Raw genomic sequence first — 18,464 nt, 5'->3', positions numbered from 1 at the left:
CAAACATGGCCTACAATATTTCAAACCATGCGGTCGAAGAAGAAAAAGTGCTAGTGATGGAATCGGTAACAGAGGGCAAGGACCTTACAAAGTGCAACCCATTTCTATTACAAAAAGTTATAGAAAATGCTTTAGGAAGCAAACCGGAGCAAGTGAGCCGCGTACGCGGAGGAAAACTGCTGATTAAAGTAAAAAACGAAAAAATGGCAGAAAAAGCAATAAAAATAAATAAAATTCCAGACACTAAAGGGGACATTATAGTGAGAGTGTATGAGCATCCAACCCTTAACACTACCAAAGGTGTAATTCGGTGCCCGGACATAGAATTTATGTCTGAGAAAGAAATCCTTGCTGGCCTTAAGGACCAAACAGTAATTGAAGTGAACATTATGAAAAGAAAAGTGGAAAATGAACTAAAAAACACTAAAACTGCAATCGTTACTTTCAATACTACCAAAGTGCCGCGTTCGGTTGATTTTGGGCTATATCCCCTCTTGGTCGACCAATACATTCCCAAGCCAATGCGTTGCGCCACATGCCTTAAAATAGGCCACACAAAAAAATGGTGTAGAGGTGAACGCACCTGTGCCACCTGCAGTCTACCTGTGCACGAGGATGAATGCACGCAAACAAAATGTGTATCATGTGGGGACAATCACAACACTTTAAACAAAAGCTGCCCCATATACTTGGATGAAGCAGAAATACAGAAAATAAAAACGGTAAACAGGCTCACGTATAGTGAAGCAAGAGCCATCAGACGTAGGCAGTGCCCTATGCCCCCAAAAAAATTTACGACAACGGAAAAAACATACGCTCATACGACAAAAAATAACACTACAAACAACGAAATTGACTCACAGACAAAAACACAAAACCAAAACAATACCCACACAGAAAATAACTCAATAACGCAGATCGAAACAACCTTACAGACAGTATCACAAACAGAACAACCTACAACATCCAAAACAAATGAAACCCCAAAAATCAGTCAAAAAAAATTAGTAATCAAAAGACAAGACGGTACTACCATACCACTAAGACCACTTTCTGCTGAAGAAAGGGTCAATCTTTTCCCTAAAAAAGTAGAAGAACACCAAACAACACAAATTAAAAAAAAAAAAACAACACGACAACCAACCAAATTCAAATTCAAAATTTAAACAAGAACAATAAAAATAGCTAGATCACACAATGTTCCTCTGACTTTTAGAAGGCCTCAGAGTTATGCAAGTAAATATCCAAGGTCAAAAAAAAAAACAATGACGAATTAAAAAAAATAGTAGTAGACAAAACCATAGACGTTGTGTGCATTCAAGAAACATGGCTCACTGAAAATACCGCAAGAGACATAAAATTCCCTAACTATCACCACATCTATCAAACCAGAGACGATGGGTACGGAGGGAGCAGTATACTAATACAAAAGAAATTCAAATTTGAGCCTCTGCACATACACCACACCAGCAACTGTATACAAACAGTCGGTGTTAAAATTAAAAACACAAACACAGTCATCATATCTACCTACGTCAAACCAACAACGCCAAAAACAATCTACAGCATAACCTTAAAAAAAATACTTGATGTAGCAAACAGATACAGGAAGACAATCATAACTGGAGATTTTAATGCTCATCACAAATCATGGGGAAATCATTATACGGATACCAAAGGTATAGTAACACTAGACGAAATTAATAATTCAGATATGACTCTAATTAATGATAAAGAGATAACATTTGTAAGTAGCGATCCAAACAAAAGGGACACTGCGATAGACCTTACTATGGTATCACCAGAGCTAGTACAAGTGACTAACAGAACAGTTACAGATATACACATTGGCAACAGTGGGCATAAAATAATTCTAACATGTACGCAAGGCCCTAATATTCCGACTAAAAACAAAATTATTAACAAAGGGGAAGTAGAAAAACAAATAAGGCATCTCAAATGCACAGATCAGACAAATATTGCCAACCTAACTAAAGAAATACAAAAAATAGTTCATAACAATACTAAAACCTGCAATCATACACCTAAATCATGGTGGACAGAGGATCTTCAAAAAGCATGGGATAAGAAAAATCAGGCCAGGAAAAAATATAATACAAACAGAACCCTGGACAATCATATCAGTTTTAAGAGGGATTTGGCCAAATTCAAATTTCAAAAAAAAACAGAAAAACGTAAAAACTTTGAAAAATGGCTGGTTAAAGTAAATACTGACACTTCCACCACGGAACTATGGAAGATAATCAACAAATGTCACGGAAACAGGGGCAACAAACAAAACACTAATTATATCAACTCAAACCCTGATAATGCCAAAGAATTTTTAAAAAATAACTTTCCTAATTTTAAAACTAAAACAAATTACGTAACATTAGTATATAACAGCGAATTGGAACTTTTAAATCTTAATTTATGGCATACAATTTTGAAATCTAAAAAGAATACCGCACCAGGTGTTGATGGACTATCATATGCAACATTAAGATCTTTAAACGACAAAATAGCCACAAAAATAATTGAGGAAGTTAATAATATGTATAGAATAGGAAAAGTACCAAATAGGCTCAAAAGAATCAAAATAATTGCAATAGGAAAAATCGGCAAAGATTTGAATGACGTAAATAATTTTAGACCAATAGCACTGCTCTTAACAATACTTAAAGTGGCCAACACAGCAATATTAGCAAACATTACGAACCACTTGGAGAAACACCTACTCCTGCCCGAGACCAGTTTCGGGTTTCGGAAAAATAAGTCAACCATGGATATGATGGTACTTCTGATCAATATGATCACCAAAAATAACAGGGAAAAAAAATACACTGGAGTAATTTTTATCGACGTAAAAAATGCCTACAATAGTGTAGTTACTAACGAGCTAACAAAAACAATGCAATCAATGATGATACCCCAAGAGGATATTGCTTGGATTAACAGTTTTCTCACAAATAGGAGCTTAGAACTATCTGTTGACGACAAACAAATCAAAAGAAGGGTATCAAATGGTATCCCCCAGGGGGATGTCCTTTCACCGACCATTTTCAACATTTATACCAGCGGTTGTCATGAAATCAATAGAGATAAAATCAAGGTGCTACAATTCGCGGACGATTTTGCAATTATTGAAACGGGGATAACACCAAAGGCAGTCGAAATATCCCTTCAAAGAACCTCAAATTGGCTAACACAAACACTTAGAAAACTAAATCTAGAAATCAACACGCAGAAATGCAAAATTATGACGTTTCCCAACAACAAGTTCCACGTAAATGTACAAATATCAGGGGAAAGAGTGGAAAAAACCAAAGAACATAGGTTCTTGGGTATCACCATAGATAGTAAATTAAAGTTTCACCAACATATAGATAAACAAAAAACAAAGGCACATAAAAGACTTAACGCAATCAAGACAATATGCAATTTTAGAAATCATATTGACCCGGAAAAGGCCATACAAGTTCACAGAGCATTAATCAGAGGAAGCATGGAATATGGAATAGCTTTTAGCCTCAATGCCACAAAAACTAAACTCAAATCCATCGACACACTTCTAAACCAATCTCTGAGAAGAGTGACAGGGTGCACTAGGACTACCCCTATTAATTCCTTACATGCAATTGCTGCTGAATTTCCTTTCCCAATAAGAAGTAGATATATAGTCGCTAAGCAGCTGGCCAAAATCACAGCGCAACCCTCAAGGAACGCTCAAATTTTAGCCCAAGTACCTGATCAAAGCAACAACCAAAGAAGCTCGGCAATAGAACAAATATATAAGGAAAATGTAGACATTTTCAAAAAAATAACTAAGATAAGTTTTAACAATCTAAATAACAACTACCATTACATTGACATAAGGACAAACGTTCCAGGTTTGAATGTCAGCAAAGAAAACTGCAACCCCATAATAGCTAAACAGCTAAGCACAGAAATGATTAAAAATGACGATTCAAAACTTAAAATATTCACAGATGGTAGCAAAACCAGCAACGGCTGTGGAATAGGCTTGTATATTAGAAATGACAACAAGGGAGAGCAAAAACTAGCCTTTAAATTAAAAAATGAAGCATCAATTTGCACAACTGAACTGTACGCCATAAAAAAAGCCTTGGAATATGCAGCTCTCGAAAAAATCAAAAAGCCAATAGTCTACACCGACAGTAAATCATCATGCATAATACTAGAGCAAGCTACAAGAGAAAAATACACGGAAGATATTATAAGTGGAATCATAAACAACTGTGAGTACCTCGAGGCCAGAATACAGTGGATTCCCAGTCACGTAAACATAGATGGTAATGAGATAGCAGACAAATTAGCCAGAGAAGGTATTACCAGCAACCTAGTAATTAACAACACGATACGTTTGAAGGATGCCATAAGCATGCTACATGAAAAGGCCGAAAGAGAGACAGAGGTCTGGTATGCAGAAATGTGTGCAGTCAAAGGCAAAAAATATGAAAAATACCAAAACAAGATAGGAAAAAGGATGTGGCATCACAATATGAAGTTACTGCCAAAAGAAATCAAACTGATTAATAGACTGATATCAGGCCACGACTACAGCAATTACTGGCTCAACAAACAAAAGATTATAGATAACGGCTCTTGTAATCTTTGCAACAGCCCAGACACAGGACAGCATAGAGTCTTCAAATGCAGAAGGTTGGATCTAGAAAGAAGAAGAGATAACCTTCCAACAGAAGAAGTTTTTATCAACAACTGGAAATCAAGAAAAATAGGTGAAATCCAAAAAATCATTAATTTCATACAAAAAAACAAAATAATACTCTGATAACAAACAAACCAATTTAGCACAAAAGAAAAGAGTCAACGACACCTAATCAAAAGAACAAAACTAACTAGTATAAACAAAACAACAAGGAAGCAAGCAAAACGTCAGATCAACCAGTATATATTCAAAACACAGCAAAACATTAAGCATTAAGAAATCCAGACAGTCGTAAGAATTACTTTAGTAATAGCTAAATTGGGACATATGGCCAAAGTTGCCGGTCCACAAGCATAGAGGTTTTGTTAGTTATAACAAATCTACGAAGTAGCGCAGGAAGGCCCAGGAAGCTGGATTCCTGAGCCGTATCGTGGAATACCTCGACCAAAGAAGAAGAAGAAGAAGAAGTATTTTTGTTGCCGTTCGTATGTCTTGTTTATCTTCTTTAGCCGCGAAGAATCCTTTTCTTTGCAGAACAAATTAATCTTAAAATGTAATAACAGTTGTCCCCCAAGTGCCAAAAATCTTCACACAATGGTACTCACCGCAATAGGCGACTTCATCTACAAATTTTACTGCTTGCTGTACCAAATCGTTGCCATCGTTAGCTACACCGGCTATGTGTTGTACTACATCCTCCACAATATAACGTCGTTCGTGCTGTGGTGCGTTCAGAATGGAACCACCTTCGTGCAGCTCGTATACGAGGACAATCGTCATACAATCCAGGATGTAAAAACGGTCCTAGCCGGTACGTCCTACTTCTTCGTCAATAATGTCGGAAAGGCTTGCAGTGCTGTCCTCTTCCTCGTTCGAGCAATTTGTGATGGGATAGGAGCCTTTCTATCGGTGCTGAAGCTAACCGTTTGGGGTGCAAAGCAAAGTCTGTTACTGATCGGAGATGCCGGATGGATGCTGTTTACCGCACCGTACCAGCTGATGGTACTGATCGATAGAAAGCTAAGCGAAGGATGGGAACTGTTGCAACAAGCGGCACAGAATGCGTTCGACGAATTTATCGCTACACTGGTCAACGTTAAGCAGTACATTTACAAGGAAGTTCCAGCTCAATCTGCCTGGGGATTGCTCCTGTTAGCGCTTGTCTACAAATACCCGGCACCGATGATAGCAATGGTCAATTACTTCAAACAAATGCTACACACCGGTTTCTGTTACGTACGCGTCAAGCTTCGACGTCCTTATGGTTTAACGGTCGATTATCTATCAAAGGCATATAGATTTGCAATGCGAAATACCGGCCGGCTGGCTGAACTGGAACCAACGAGGCAACGGACGCCCGTTCGTGCGACTGTCGGAAACTGCATCATATGTGAAGACAACGAACGTACCGTCGCCTTTGTTCCCTGCGGACATTTATGTGCCTGTAAAGCTTGTGCGAGATCCCTGTGTTACTACAATCCAGTGTGTCCGCTCTGCCGGAAGTTTATCGAGCGAAAGCTAGAGATTTACATTTAAGACTGTGTTACGGATCATTGAAAGATAGGAGACAAAATAAAAGCATAGAGGCATACATAAGATTTTGGAAAGGAAAATAAAAATGACATTAGATTAAGATAAAACGTACCTTTCACTTTATTCCAGACAACCGCCTACCCGGGACATCTTGTATGGGAGTTTTCTTTTTTTTTTTTTGGATTGTAAAAGTTACGGGACACGAGAAATTCCAAACTGTTGAGATCGATGCGAAACTTCTCAAAATCTGAAAAAAATTACAATAAAATGAAGCAAATAAAGGATTGGTACACGAACTACACTCTTCGTGAATGTCCGTTCGAAAATCTTTTACTATATGAAACTCAGAGACCACGTTATTTTTTTTTAAATTTCAAATTAACAGTTTTTTTATAACAACTTTTCATCTTCCGATCTAAACATATATAAATCATTCCCTCACTTATCTACAAATTACAAAGCTTGGAGCTTTTGCTCAAACACGGACAACCGCACCCGGTTGCGCACACATCGTGCCGCTCGAACCATATCCGCATATGCTCCGTATGGCCACCGTGCCCACAGTGCAGGCAGGCGTTCGCCGCACCACGAACCGGCAAACGGCACAAGCTACAGTACAGCACCGGTTTCTTGCATGACGCACAGGCAGGCGCACCAACCCGGCAACAGTTTAAACATTCCGTTACAAACTCCACACAGCGCGGAGTGTCGACGTAGCTGGACAGGTACTTCAGTACCTTGGCCCGTTGCACCAACAGTCCCCAACGGTACAGCATTTCGGCGTAACTTCGCTTGAAGTTGTCGTATAGGTAGCGGTTACTGTCGCCGAGCAAACACTTGCTGCCGATGTCACCGACGAACCCGACGATCGCCGACGATGATGATGGTGGACCGCCCAGCCGTATATCATCCAACGAGTCGGACCACGAGTTGCTGCGCAGATGTTTTAGCTGCTGGGCCAATATCCAGCCCTGATTGGAGGAGGGATCGACCGGAAGGATCGTGTGGTAAGGTGATCCACTTGGCTGGAATTCGATGCACGCGTTAAAAAAATGGGAGCAAATCAAACAAAGTAAAACATTATTAAACGATTCGGAACAAATCCATGGGGATGGGAGGACACACACGATCCGGCATACGTTCACAGACACGGAATGGGCAGATGGCGTAAGCACACAGATACACACGCACAAACGGAGAGAAGGCAGACAAGCAAACAGGAAGATTGTTCCCTTGCGGGGCAGTTACGGGGCGTACGATGGTATTAATGTACATATAGGTGAGATTAGAGAGCAATGGATGAACCGACGCTAGACTCAAGATCATTGCTGAGGTTTGGTATTAGATCAGGGCAGGGCTTCAGGACCTCCCGAAAGCAAAGGAACACATACAAGCAACGCAAAATGTACAAAAACCGAACAGGACAGACGAGCAAGCGAGGACACAAGCATCAAGACGGGGTTCCGTTTTTCTTTCCAGTTTCACATCGAGACTGAAGGATCGATCGATTCAGATGCAGGCACAAGAGTTTAACCGCAGTTTAAGCGTATCCTGTGTTCCAGTTTATCGAACGGGGGAATTTTGAATTCTGCTTTTTTTTTTTGCTTTTGCTTTTTGGCAACAATCACAATCAGCCGGATTAACAGTAAGTTTACCTGATTTACCTTAATTTTTCGATGACCGCTAAGTAAGTGCTATAACGAAGGGTTGAAGGAAAGAAACGAATTAAAAAGCTAACGGAAGAAGATTTAAAAAAAAACAATAGCGGAAATTAGGGTAAGCGTGCCAAACAAAGTTATTTTATTTTTAAATTTGTTTTTTTTTGTGAAAATATAATTGTTTTTTCAGCTCCTAGCATTATTTGTCATGCAATTTACAGTTTTATGATATTATGTTTCTTGGTGTTCAAGATTTTGACTCAATTTAGTTAATCAGCAGAAAAAAGATGTTAAAAATGAAAAATATATACTATTTTTCATGAAATTTGGTATATTATATCAAGCCACAGTTACAAACAACTCTGCATGCTTACTTGGTCATCGAACTGAATTTTTAATGGAAAAATACTAGATGGCTCACTTGCCTCTATGGCACACTTGTCCCAACTTCCGCTACCTGTTTTACATTACAGTTAATCCCGTTATCCCCCCGCAGGGCAGTTAGAGAAGGATATCTACCGTAATAAAGCCATGGGGTGTGGATGACAGGGAAGGGGAAAGGAAAACGAGCGGGGTTGAGAGGGGAAGCATTCATACAAGAAGTATGGACTGGATGGAGATATATTTATATGTTGTTAGTGCTCGATTTGATGAATCCATTAGTTTAACTTTTTATTCTTTTTTGATTGGTTTTCCAAAGGTTAGTTAAATTTTGTACGAAAAACTGATTTTCTTTAAACATGGATAACTAATTTAATACAAACAAAGATGAACCAATCGAGCAATGGGAGGGACAATCAATGACAACCCGCACACCGGGAGCGTATCCAGTTGGCAAAGGGAACCGCCGAACGCAATCTATATATGGCAATGAAACAAACATGTTATCCAACCAACCAATTCTAGAGACCGAGGCCAACACACCCCGCCATACTAACAACATGCGCCCATCTAAAAACCATGTCGCCATGTTTAAGAGAGAAGAACGAAATAAATGAAGGTTTTTTTTTTGCCAGAAAACAAAAAAACAGCACTCGGAAGTTGCCTGTTTTCGGTGGCTTTTTTCCGAGCTTCAATAGGCTTGGCAGCATGAAGAAGAAGATGTAAGCGATTTCTTTTGGACGACGGAAAGGTTTTACTTACACTTTGGTTAATTGATTTGCTGCTCGAGCTGGAACTCATCGAAAGCTCGAGCGCGGATGGGCAATGACGACCGAAAGCACAGCAAAGCATTGCAGCCGTCTGTACATCGTGGATGCGGGCAAAGTGATGAATTCTAAAAGCGAGTGTTCCATAATTAGTCAACAAAGGGAAAATACTTCTCGTAAAACTCTGTTTCATGACACTTACAGTGACTCGAGAAGACTTTTTGCGAACGGATTCTGAGCACACAGCATGTCGTCATCCGTTTCGAATTCCGTGCTCGGCTGGGCGATCATTTCGGCCAGCGACCAACACTGCACCAGATCCGGTCGACCATACTTTTCCGCTGCGGCACGATTATGGCGACACATTTCGGCCACGTGCGTCGTGTTGATGATGTAGTTTTCGGCTAGCTCACGGCTTACATACAGTATCTTCGAGACGTCGTACACGTGCACCGGAGATACGTTGATTTTGACCGATGATCCTCGATGGCGTGATGATTTCTGGGAAGGAAAACAAAAGCATGAAAAATATTACCTTGCTTTTCTACTCAAGGTGTCCTGTGTCCTGAGGTGTTTTTGTCGATTTTCTTGACTCTTTCTGCTACAATTCTATTATGGTAATTGATAATGCCTTTATAGAGGACACGAACGACCGTCCTTAGAAGCCTTTTCTAATCAAAGGAATCGCCGACATATTGTGACATGGCAAGTTGGATGAAAGATTTAGTGACTCGTTTGCAAAATTCATCACACAAACACACTTACCCTATCCGGCAGGTAAAACGATGACGTACTCGGATCCCGATGAGCGTAAAGAATGGGCTGCGATCCCATCACGTTCCCCAGATAGCCACCGCTCAGTGCCGACAGTGCTCTCGGCGTTGTGTTTTGCTGCTTCAAGCTTATGCGCTTCGTATTCAGCGGACGGGCGAACGTCACAAGCATGCCCACTTGACTGAACCGAACGCCGGAAGTTTTGGGAAATGGCACACAGGCATCATGCAGTGCACTGCTAAGCGCACCCTCTAGTCGGGGTGATTGTAACCGCAGATGGCGATCACCATTATTGAACGATTTTTTCAGCTGATTTACCAACGCACGCAAACACTGCTCCAGACACGTGCGACCTTTCTTTACCCGTTGGCTGGCAGTCGTACGCAGTACTTTCATCAGCGTTACCGAAAGTGCATCGTCCAGCGAAGTACCCTGGCAGTAGTGAAACTCAGGCACGGTACCATTGTTCGGGTAGAGCGGTGGAAAGTTAACCTGCAACATTATCACGTACCCGTTGACGGAGATTCGTACGGTGGCGGTCCGTTTGATCGGATCCAGCACCTCAATGTCGATGTGAGGAATGTTGGGATTTAGCAGCGAAAATTCGTGCTGCAAAGAAACTGACGGTTGCTTCTCGCGTATCGGACTCTTGGGACAGCCGGAAAGGGTAAACTTCCCACTACCACCGGGAAGTCCGCCACCGCCATTGCTGCTGCTTCCCTCCTCGATCATAAACCCATCGTCATCATCCGGTGGGTAGCGTTCGCACAGCTTCCGTACCTCCTCGTCGATGCGCCAGATCCGAATAGTTTGATCGCGCGACCACGTGATCAGCTCCGGATCGTGAATGTCCTTTCGGCCCCAGGCAAAGTCCAGCACCACATCCGTATGCCCGACCAACGCGCAAATGGGCGCGTCCTGCTTGGAGTTGTTCCACATCAGGAGACTGTTTTCGCCGCGACCCTGTTGCGGCACGCTGGTCGTAACCAGACCGTCCGCAAAAGGGGTGTACCGGGCCCGCCACACTGGACAGGACGTCGTGATGATTTTCTCCGCCCGGCGCGGGTTGTTTATGTCGAAGTACTTCACCGTACCGTCCTGGCTAGCGGTGGACAGGCTTGTCTCGTGATCGTGGCTCCAGTTGATACCGTGTATGCGCGACAGATGTGCCGTGATGTACTGTATCGGACACGAACCTTTGCGCTGGTCCCAGATGCGCAGATCGCCATCGTGTGCCGTGGCGACCAGATTGCCCGAGACCCGATTAAAGCCCACCTGACTGGCACCGGACATACAGACCGCACTCAGCGACAGTACCGGCTTCCGGGGATCGCGCAGATCCCACAGATGCGTGAACGTGTCGATCGAGCAACTGGCCAGAAGGTGTGGCACCTTCGAGTGCCAATCGATGTCCGTTATCATTCGGGTGTGCGCTCGAAGCGAGTGCTGCAGGGTCGGTTCGCCGGAGCGCCACGTGACGACCTCGATCTGCTGGCAGGTTGCGATCGCACAGTACTCCTGACTGTTCTGACAGATGGCCCATTCGGCCGCCGTTACCTCGTACTTCGAGTGGCGCTGAAACTTGCGCAGCCCACAATCGATCGTATCGTCCATGCGCAGATTGGTAGCGTCCGTGCATTCGTAGTCACGCAACGACTGTAGGGCAAGCAGGCGCCGACCGGCCAGTAGTATCCAGGATCCGGTCCAATCGACAGACATAACGTTTGCTTGCAGATCGCGGTACTCCCGTACCCAGGAACTTTTGCGCTGCAAACATAGCGGTTCGCTGCCGACGGCTCCCGCACCACCGACACCAATCAAACCGCCCAAACTACCACCGGCTCGTGATTCGCTAAAGGATGACATTTTCTCTTTCGTATTCACAAAAATGAAACGTAATCCATTGCTGATAAATTGATAATATTCACAGGAAAAAGTGTTAATTTAGCTCTATTTGTTCCGATTTGTTTACGTTATTATCGCGAAATGAACTGTTGACAACAATGGCATTTTGTTTGACAGCTGAGAGTAATCTCAGATGTGTTGTAGCGGTTTGTTTTGAATTAATTTTAACAAGAAAATCAGCCATTTCTTCATCAAAATGGTAATAAAATGTGCCAAAAAGAATAATAAAAATTTATTATATCATATAATGGTAAATTTATCATTTTAACTCTCTATTCACACGTTTCTAGTTTGATAAATGTGGTGTAAATGCGTCGTTGTAACCAGATGTAAACAAACCTGATTGTCAACTTCCTTTCTTCCAACGCTAAAAGGCTAAACACAAGAATTGGTGCCGGGAGAGTTTTTTTCGCAATTGTGCTTGTTTTATCAGTTACCGATCAAAAAGTGTCCGTGCATCATGCCCCAGGGAAGGCGCAAAGTTGCATTCAGTGGAAAGCAGAAGAAACAACAGCTGCTAGCGAAAAAACAAGCGAAAAGTAGGTGATCCTTGTGTCCCGAGGGGGCGAAGGTTCTAGATGGTTGAAACATGTGAAGTAGTGAAATCCTTTCGATTTAATGCCTTATTGTTTCCCCTTTAAAACACAGGTAGCACATCGCACAATTTAATCCGTAACCTAAAAGATGAGGAATCGAGCGATATCAGCGAGGACAGCGATATGCCTCGAACGTTCGGTGAAAACATTGAAAAGATCAACATGCAACCGTTGCGGGATCCGCGCAGCAAAACGAACCGGTACGTGCTACAGTTCCATCGGGAGACGCCTAAAGAGCTGCGAGAATTGAAGGAGGAAGCTCGGAAGGGGTTGGAGCATCGGAGCGAGAAGGAAATGGAGCTCGGGGACAATTATTTTCAGCAGTATGATTTTCCCACCCGACCAAAGTGGTGCTACGAGATGTCGAAGGAGCAGTTGGATGGGAATGAGAATCGATACTTCTTTGTATGTGGTTGTGTAAAATAGAGTTGTGGAACTGTTTCATTCGAATAATTTAACTGTTCTTTCTTGCAGAAATACGTTACAAAACTGGAGAAAGATCATTACGATGATATGAAATCGCTAAGCTTCTGTGAGTTGAATCTGGAAACGTGGCGCCAGTTGTGGCGTGTGCTCGAGCTTTCGGACATAGTTTTAATCATTGTGGATGCTCGTTTTCCTGTACGTGCCCTGGCGTTGTTCGGTGTGATATGCATAGCCTGAACTAACTTTTTCTTGTTCTTCTCCAATTTTCTAGACACTTATGTTTCCTCCATCACTGTACAAGTACGTGACGGAAGAGCTTGGCAAAGGTATGATGTTGGTTATCAACAAAATAGACCTGGTAGAAGCCGAAGCGGTGCTAGCCTGGAAGCAGTACTTCGAGCAAAAGTATCCACAAATCAAAGTGGTCCTATTCACGTCCTATCCATCGTACAATTTGCGCGGCAAGCAGGAAAGCAAGTTTGGATTAAAAATTCGCCGTCGCCGTGGTCGCATGCGTATGGCGGCTGAAGGAGCACAGCAGATCTACGACGTTTGCCGCAAATACGTCGGGGATGAGGTTGATTTGGGTTCTTGGGAGCAAAAGATCTTGGAAGAACGGAACGCTCCGATGGACGTGGATGGGGACGACGATGAGAAGGTAATATCCGAGAGGACTCACGAAGAGGAGAAAGATTTCGCCTTTGAAGAACCCGTCAAGTTTAGAAACGGAGTACTCACGATTGGTTGCGTTGGGTTTCCGAATGTCGGAAAATCTTCCCTCTTGAACGCTGTCATGGGCCGGAAGGTGGTGAGCGTTAGCCGTACACCAGGGCACACGAAACACTTTCAAACGATTTTTCTCACCAATACCGTCCGACTGTGCGATTGTCCCGGTTTGGTGTTTCCTTCTTCGACACCTCGACGATTGCAAGTACTGATGGGAAGCTACCCAATCGCACAACTACGCGAACCGTACGGATCGATCCGGTTTCTTGCCGAACGGCTCGATTTGGTGCAACTGCTTGCGCTGAAGCATCCAGAAAATGATAACGACGAATGGTCACCGATTGATATCTGTGATGCTTGGGCAATCAAGCGAGGCTTTCTAACGGCAAAAGCTGCACGTCCCGACACCTACCGGGCTGCGAACAGTATTCTCCGGATGGCATTGGATGGTAAAATTACGCTCTCTCTCAAACCTATCGGATATCATGCAGTGAAGGAAAAGCTTACCACTGATCCGGGAATAGCAAGGGTGAAAGAAATTCAAGCGATTGTCGAGAACGATGGTAACGAGGATGAGGACGATTTCTTTTCGGATACGGACACGGAAGATGTGGCTGGGGTTAGCAATGACGGGGACAATGAGGAAGATGAGGATGCAAATAGTACGCTTTCTCCACCGGCAAGTTCCAGCAGTGTAAATCCGTTTGATCTACTCGGCAGTCCTGAGTAGGTGATAAAATGTCCGGAGATATTACTCTCAAATTGTATAAATCCTGTTTTAAATCTTAATGGTTCGATTTCAATAAATGCGTTCAAGTTACCTAAAATAAAAGCTTAATTATGGTTCAAGTAGTTTTGTGTCCTTTTCCAGTCTTGACAATAAGGGATGAAGAAATTTTTATTTTCAACGTGGTTCAAAGAAACAGATTGACATCTTAGCCTCTGTATTCTGTATTCTACTCCTTACTGTCAACTCTGTGGCAGATTTTTCGCAATATTCCTGGATGTTAGAAATACCCCTACATACAGTAGCGGATTATATTGTTCAGAGGCCCAATGCAGAATGGATATCGAGGCCCATAAAAATCCCAGACGGGGGTGGAGCTGATCCGAGGCCTTTTTGCATCTCCGGCGAGGGTTTCTCTAGCCGGTGAGATCCCTGGCGGTTATCAACTTTACTCATAGGTTACTCATAGGTTTTTGGAGAGTTGATACTCGAATTATCACAAAGTTTTATCATACTGTCTTATAAAACAATCAAAAGCATCTTATGTAAGCCGGAAATGTAGTTTTTAAAAGTGTTCTTCTTCAGACCGATTGTAGGCCTATAAAGTATGGCTGAAATAAGCACCATATTTGTGCCTTGAGCTGATATTTTAAACTATTGCATACATTTTCATAAATATACAGCCATATACAGAATTGTTGTTAATTTCCCCTTAGTTTTATTTTATTGTTTTATATCTGTAAATAAAAAAAAAACGTGTAAAATCGACCACTGTGCATGACCACCTTCAGCATCGCTATATCGATTTGATCGACTTCCTGCTAACTGTCAAATCATACCAGCTGCCAACATGGACGTGCGAATCGTTTCGCACCGAAACTGACAAACTCTCTTTCCGGCTAACGCCACTGTTAAACAGACGTGTTGAAAGTAAATAAGATGAAACTTTTTCTATTTTCTCCGGTAAAACGGCACGAATTCGTACGGTGGTGCATTTCATCGTAACGTGGAAATATTCGTCGTGCAGAACGTTGTGAATTTGGTGTGAAAATCGGCACGATTGATAGTTAATTTTCGTGCAAAATGATCACCATCGAGTGCCGACTGCTCGTACCTACCGTGTGCAGTTGATAGGGTTAGGAAGAGTGTAAGGTGAAAGGGGCGTTGGTAGAGGGACTGGGTGTTGCGGGTAGATGGTAGCTGTCAGACCGTCTATTCGTTCATTTCCTCCTCGACCATCCTAGTGCACGTGTCGTTTTCCTAGAGCCGGCTCTCGCTGACTTGTAGTTTGAGAACAAAGCAGAAGACTTGATGTTCTTAAAACATTTTAGCAACAGATTGTTAAACTTTAAAACAGTTATCAAGTGACACCGGTACAAATTCACAAAACGTTTTGCACACAGATATTCCCATCGTTCGCGTACGAATTCGTGCCCCCGAAAGCTTTTTCGCTTCTTAGCGTGTTTGGAACCGCGTGGTTTCGAGAAAGCAAACCGGAAGTTAGGGTTTTATCCTGCTGGAGTTACCTTGAATACTAAGCGGATTGCTTTGTTTTTCGCTTTCTGTGCGCGCCTAATCCAAACAGCACCATGGCTGACGAAGCGTTTGAAAACTTCGATGAGGATGTGACGGCACCGCAGGAAGCCGACGATGTCGTTCAGGATGACCAGGCGGCTCAGGTCTACGAGGAAGCGCCCGTAGTGCAGACAGCTGAGCTGCCCGAAATCAAGCTGTTCGGCCGCTGGAGCAGTGATGATATCGATATTTCCGACATTTCCGTTTCGGTGAGTATGCGTGTGAAGGATCCAACACACGAAAAGCACGTGTTTCCATGGTTCCGGAGCATCATTTTGATCGGTGGTTCCTATCATCTTGGTTTTGTGCAGGATTATATCGCCGTGAAGGAGAAGCACGCCAAATACCTTCCCCACTCGGCCGGTCGCTTTGCGGCCAAGCGTTTCCGCAAGGCCCAGTGCCCGATCGTCGAGCGTTTGACCAACTCGCTGATGATGAAGGGACGCAACAACGGCAAAAAGCTGAAGGCGGTACGCATCGTGCGTCACGCGTTCGAGATTATGCATCTGCTGACCGGTGAGAATCCGCTGCAGATCGTGGTGCACGCCATCATCAACTCGGGTCCACGTGAAGACTCTACCCGTATCGGTCGTGCCGGTACCGTCCGTCGTCAGGCCGTCGATGTGTCTCCTCTGCGTCGTGTGAATCAGGTAAGCCGCGGTCCAAAACCTAACCTTACACATCCATCGACCGAGTCTAAGGCATATTGGGTAGACTATAAAATTTCTTGCGAGGTCTGCATTCAATTCCAATAGATTCGGAAAGTATGCAACCATTGGCATGGTCCGCTCGGTTCGATTTTCGTTAAACTAGCTTCTAGCATTGGTTTAAGGTGTGACCGAGTGATCTGCTACAAATTCCATTCCGTTCTGTTAATACTCGCGAAATTGTGGAAATATGACAACTAACATGTGCTCTTTTGTGCCTCCTTTTTAGGCTATCTGGCTGCTGTGCACCGGAGCCCGTGAGGCTGCATTCCGTAACATCAAGACGATTGCAGAATGTTTGGCCGATGAGCTGATCAACGCCGCCAAGGTAAGTGCCAGCCTTTTCAATTCAGGCTTTCAAAAAAAAAAAAAACAGCGTTTTCTATTCCCGGATACTAATTATTTGTTGCATTTTGAACTTTGCTCCACATTTTGCATTATGGTCGTTGCCTTGGTTTCGTCATTTGGATTTGAAAACTCTCCTTTTTTTATATACCTCGGCAAACCCTTTCCTACAGGGTTCGTCCAACTCCTATGCCATCAAGAAGAAGGATGAGCTGGAGCGTGTCGCCAAGTCTAACCGATAAAAACTTTCACCATCTCGCACGCTTGAGTGTGTGCTTTTGTTGCAAATGGGGGTCGGTTGTGTATTTGGCTGGGGGAGGGTGGTGTTTGAGTTTTCTTCCTGCAATCGTCATCCTATCAAACTCCGGGGAAGTAAGAGGGTTTGGCACATCTTTTAAACCCCCTGGTAATAGTATCCCCCTGTGTGTTTGTATCAATACCACCCATTAACATCATCATCGCAGGAGAAAAGATGGGGATTTTTCTTGAGTGCGTGTATTGTGTCGTATGGTGTGCTAGTTTCTTCATAGCATACTTTCCGACACGTATCATCACCCTTTAGAAGAAAAGAGGTGTCAATAAACTAAAAAAATCAAGAAATCCATAAAAAAAAACAATTACACTGGCTCTCTTCTGAATTCCTCCTGTTGCTTTTGTGTTTCCTTTTTGCTCGATTTTGATGAACCGAAACGACGACGCATTTTGTGAGGGATGGAAAGTTCGTTATTTTATTTGATACAGGTTGACAAAGGGATGGACGCACAATGCTGAGGACTTCTCTCCTTTTCGTGACGAAAACAAGGAACAACTGATGCTGAGTATACAACCAGTTTAGAGGTAAGCCGTCTCCCACCTATATAACTCTCTTGAAAATTGTATTGAGCCCAACAGTACTGTAACGCCTTCTCCAAATCAATTCGACTAGGTATGGTTTCTGTTGGACAAGATCATTGCGTACAATTGGTATCTTGGGGTATTAGCATAAATCTAAAAAACTCTGCATCGCATAGTGTACTACATTTCTACTTTCTATTTTCACCAATTTAAGTTTTTTTGTGATAATCGAGACTGTTTACCTAACCTCTTGTGTGGTATCGATTCTTTTCTTTGCAGTTGTCGCGTGCACAGTCGCCAGTGTATTTTCTGTGCCTTTTTTACGGAAATTCTACCAAAGGTAAGCATTAGTTGTTTTAAAAGCTTATTTATTCCATCCTCCTTTCGTCACATTCAACCAATCGAAATGCCACCCAAAGACATTTTGGTCGTTTCGATAGGATAATGTTGACAATAGTAGAAAGTAAGGGTAATATAGGCCATGATAATAATTTTAGCTCGAATTTTCCTGTACGCTTTAATTAATTGCTGTCGTATTACTACAGAAGCGTTTTTGGAAAAATCTTGATCGAAATTCCATACGCAGAGGACGACTAACACATTTTATATTATTTTATGTTATATTACAGATTCAAATTCGGAGGAAAGAGTCTTTTTGGCGAAGATGAACTTCATTAAATGGTACGTCATTATAGTTCGTAAGTTAAAGAAACAGTCCATCCTTTCATAATGCAGTAGGAATGCTAATGAGCCCTTTCCAACCCTTATGAGAAGATTGACGGCATAACTATATACTACAAGAAGCATAAGATGCAATGTC

At 42.7% G+C, this 18,464-nt stretch overlaps 5 protein-coding genes across 9 annotated transcripts in view; 4 read left to right on the top strand and 1 right to left on the bottom strand.

Annotated features, from left to right (window-relative positions):
* LOC126564152 (protein PALS2) overlaps nt 1–18,464 on the top strand; it is a 536,462-nt gene that overhangs the window by 447,986 nt on the left and 70,012 nt on the right. The gene's annotated exons all lie outside the window — the stretch shown is intronic.
* Nucleotides 5,285–6,226, top strand: LOC126560379 (uncharacterized). Its single transcript, XM_050216339.1, has one exon. It carries the CDS (start codon nt 5,285–5,287, stop codon nt 6,224–6,226), a length of 942 nt encoding a protein of 313 aa, XP_050072296.1.
* LOC126564020 (GATOR complex protein Wdr59) lies at nt 6,670–11,670 on the bottom strand. 2 transcript variants are annotated; one of them, XM_050220921.1, is made up of 5 exons: nt 9,795–11,670; nt 9,232–9,530; nt 9,025–9,157; nt 7,888–7,917; nt 6,670–7,248 (listed from the first exon to the last, which is right to left on the bottom strand). In XM_050220921.1, exons 1-5 carry the CDS (start codon nt 11,667–11,669, stop codon nt 6,670–6,672), a joined length of 2,916 nt encoding a protein of 971 aa, XP_050076878.1. In that variant the 5' UTR covers nt 11,670. The 2 variants fall into 2 exon arrangements, with proteins under 2 accessions (XP_050076878.1, XP_050076879.1); XM_050220922.1 differs by lacking the exon at nt 7,888–7,917.
* On the top strand, nt 12,169–14,280 carry LOC126564401 (guanine nucleotide-binding protein-like 1). The gene is made up of 4 exons (XM_050221437.1): nt 12,169–12,251; nt 12,361–12,709; nt 12,779–12,925; nt 13,002–14,280. The coding sequence occupies exons 1-4, from the start codon at nt 12,169–12,171 to the stop codon at nt 14,184–14,186; spliced, it is 1,764 nt and encodes a 587-aa protein (XP_050077394.1). The 3' UTR covers nt 14,187–14,280.
* Nucleotides 15,020–18,464, top strand: part of LOC126565322 (40S ribosomal protein S5) — a 326,252-nt gene continuing 322,807 nt past the window's right edge. For all 4 annotated transcript variants that reach the window (XM_050222491.1, XM_050222489.1, XM_050222490.1 and 1 more), the window contains exons 1-5: nt 15,020–15,113; nt 15,769–15,967; nt 16,070–16,408; nt 16,695–16,793; nt 16,984–17,054. In XM_050222491.1, coding sequence (XP_050078448.1) covers nt 15,773–15,967; nt 16,070–16,408; nt 16,695–16,793; nt 16,984–17,052 — 702 coding nt within the window. In that variant the 5' untranslated portion in view covers nt 15,020–15,113; nt 15,769–15,772 and the 3' untranslated portion in view covers nt 17,053–17,054. The remainder of the gene's footprint in view (nt 15,114–15,768; nt 15,968–16,069; nt 16,409–16,694; nt 16,794–16,983; nt 17,055–18,464) is intronic.

This window comes from Anopheles maculipalpis, chromosome 3RL (genome assembly GCF_943734695.1).
Source record: "Anopheles maculipalpis chromosome 3RL, idAnoMacuDA_375_x, whole genome shotgun sequence".
Lineage (NCBI taxonomy): Eukaryota > Metazoa > Arthropoda > Insecta > Diptera > Culicidae > Anopheles > Anopheles maculipalpis.
This window is presented reverse-complemented; position numbering and strand designations above follow the sequence as displayed.

What these genes read in the sequence shown, in the direction of transcription:
- LOC126564020 (XM_050220921.1), bottom strand. Translation starts at nt 11,669, where the DNA reads ATGTCATCCTTTAGCGAATCACGAGCCGGTGGTAGTTTGGGCGGTTTG. An exon ending in CGTTTTACCTGCCGGATAGG is followed by an intron (nt 9,531 to 9,794) that starts GTAAGTGTGTTT and finishes TTTCCTTCCCAG; the next exon opens with AAATCATCACGCCATCGAGG. An exon ending in GCAAATCAATTAACCAAAGT is followed by an intron (nt 7,918 to 9,024) that starts GTAAGTAAAACC and finishes CCTTCGTTATAG; the next exon opens with CACTTACTTAGCGGTCATCG.
- LOC126560379 (XM_050216339.1), top strand. Translation starts at nt 5,285, where the DNA reads ATGGTACTCACCGCAATAGGCGACTTCATCTACAAATTTTACTGCTTG.
- LOC126564401 (XM_050221437.1), top strand. Translation starts at nt 12,169, where the DNA reads ATGCCCCAGGGAAGGCGCAAAGTTGCATTCAGTGGAAAGCAGAAGAAA. An exon ending in AAAAAACAAGCGAAAAGTAG is followed by an intron (nt 12,252 to 12,360) that starts GTGATCCTTGTG and finishes AAACACAGGTAG; the next exon opens with CACATCGCACAATTTAATCC. An exon ending in TTGTGGATGCTCGTTTTCCT is followed by an intron (nt 12,926 to 13,001) that starts GTACGTGCCCTG and finishes CCAATTTTCTAG; the next exon opens with ACACTTATGTTTCCTCCATC.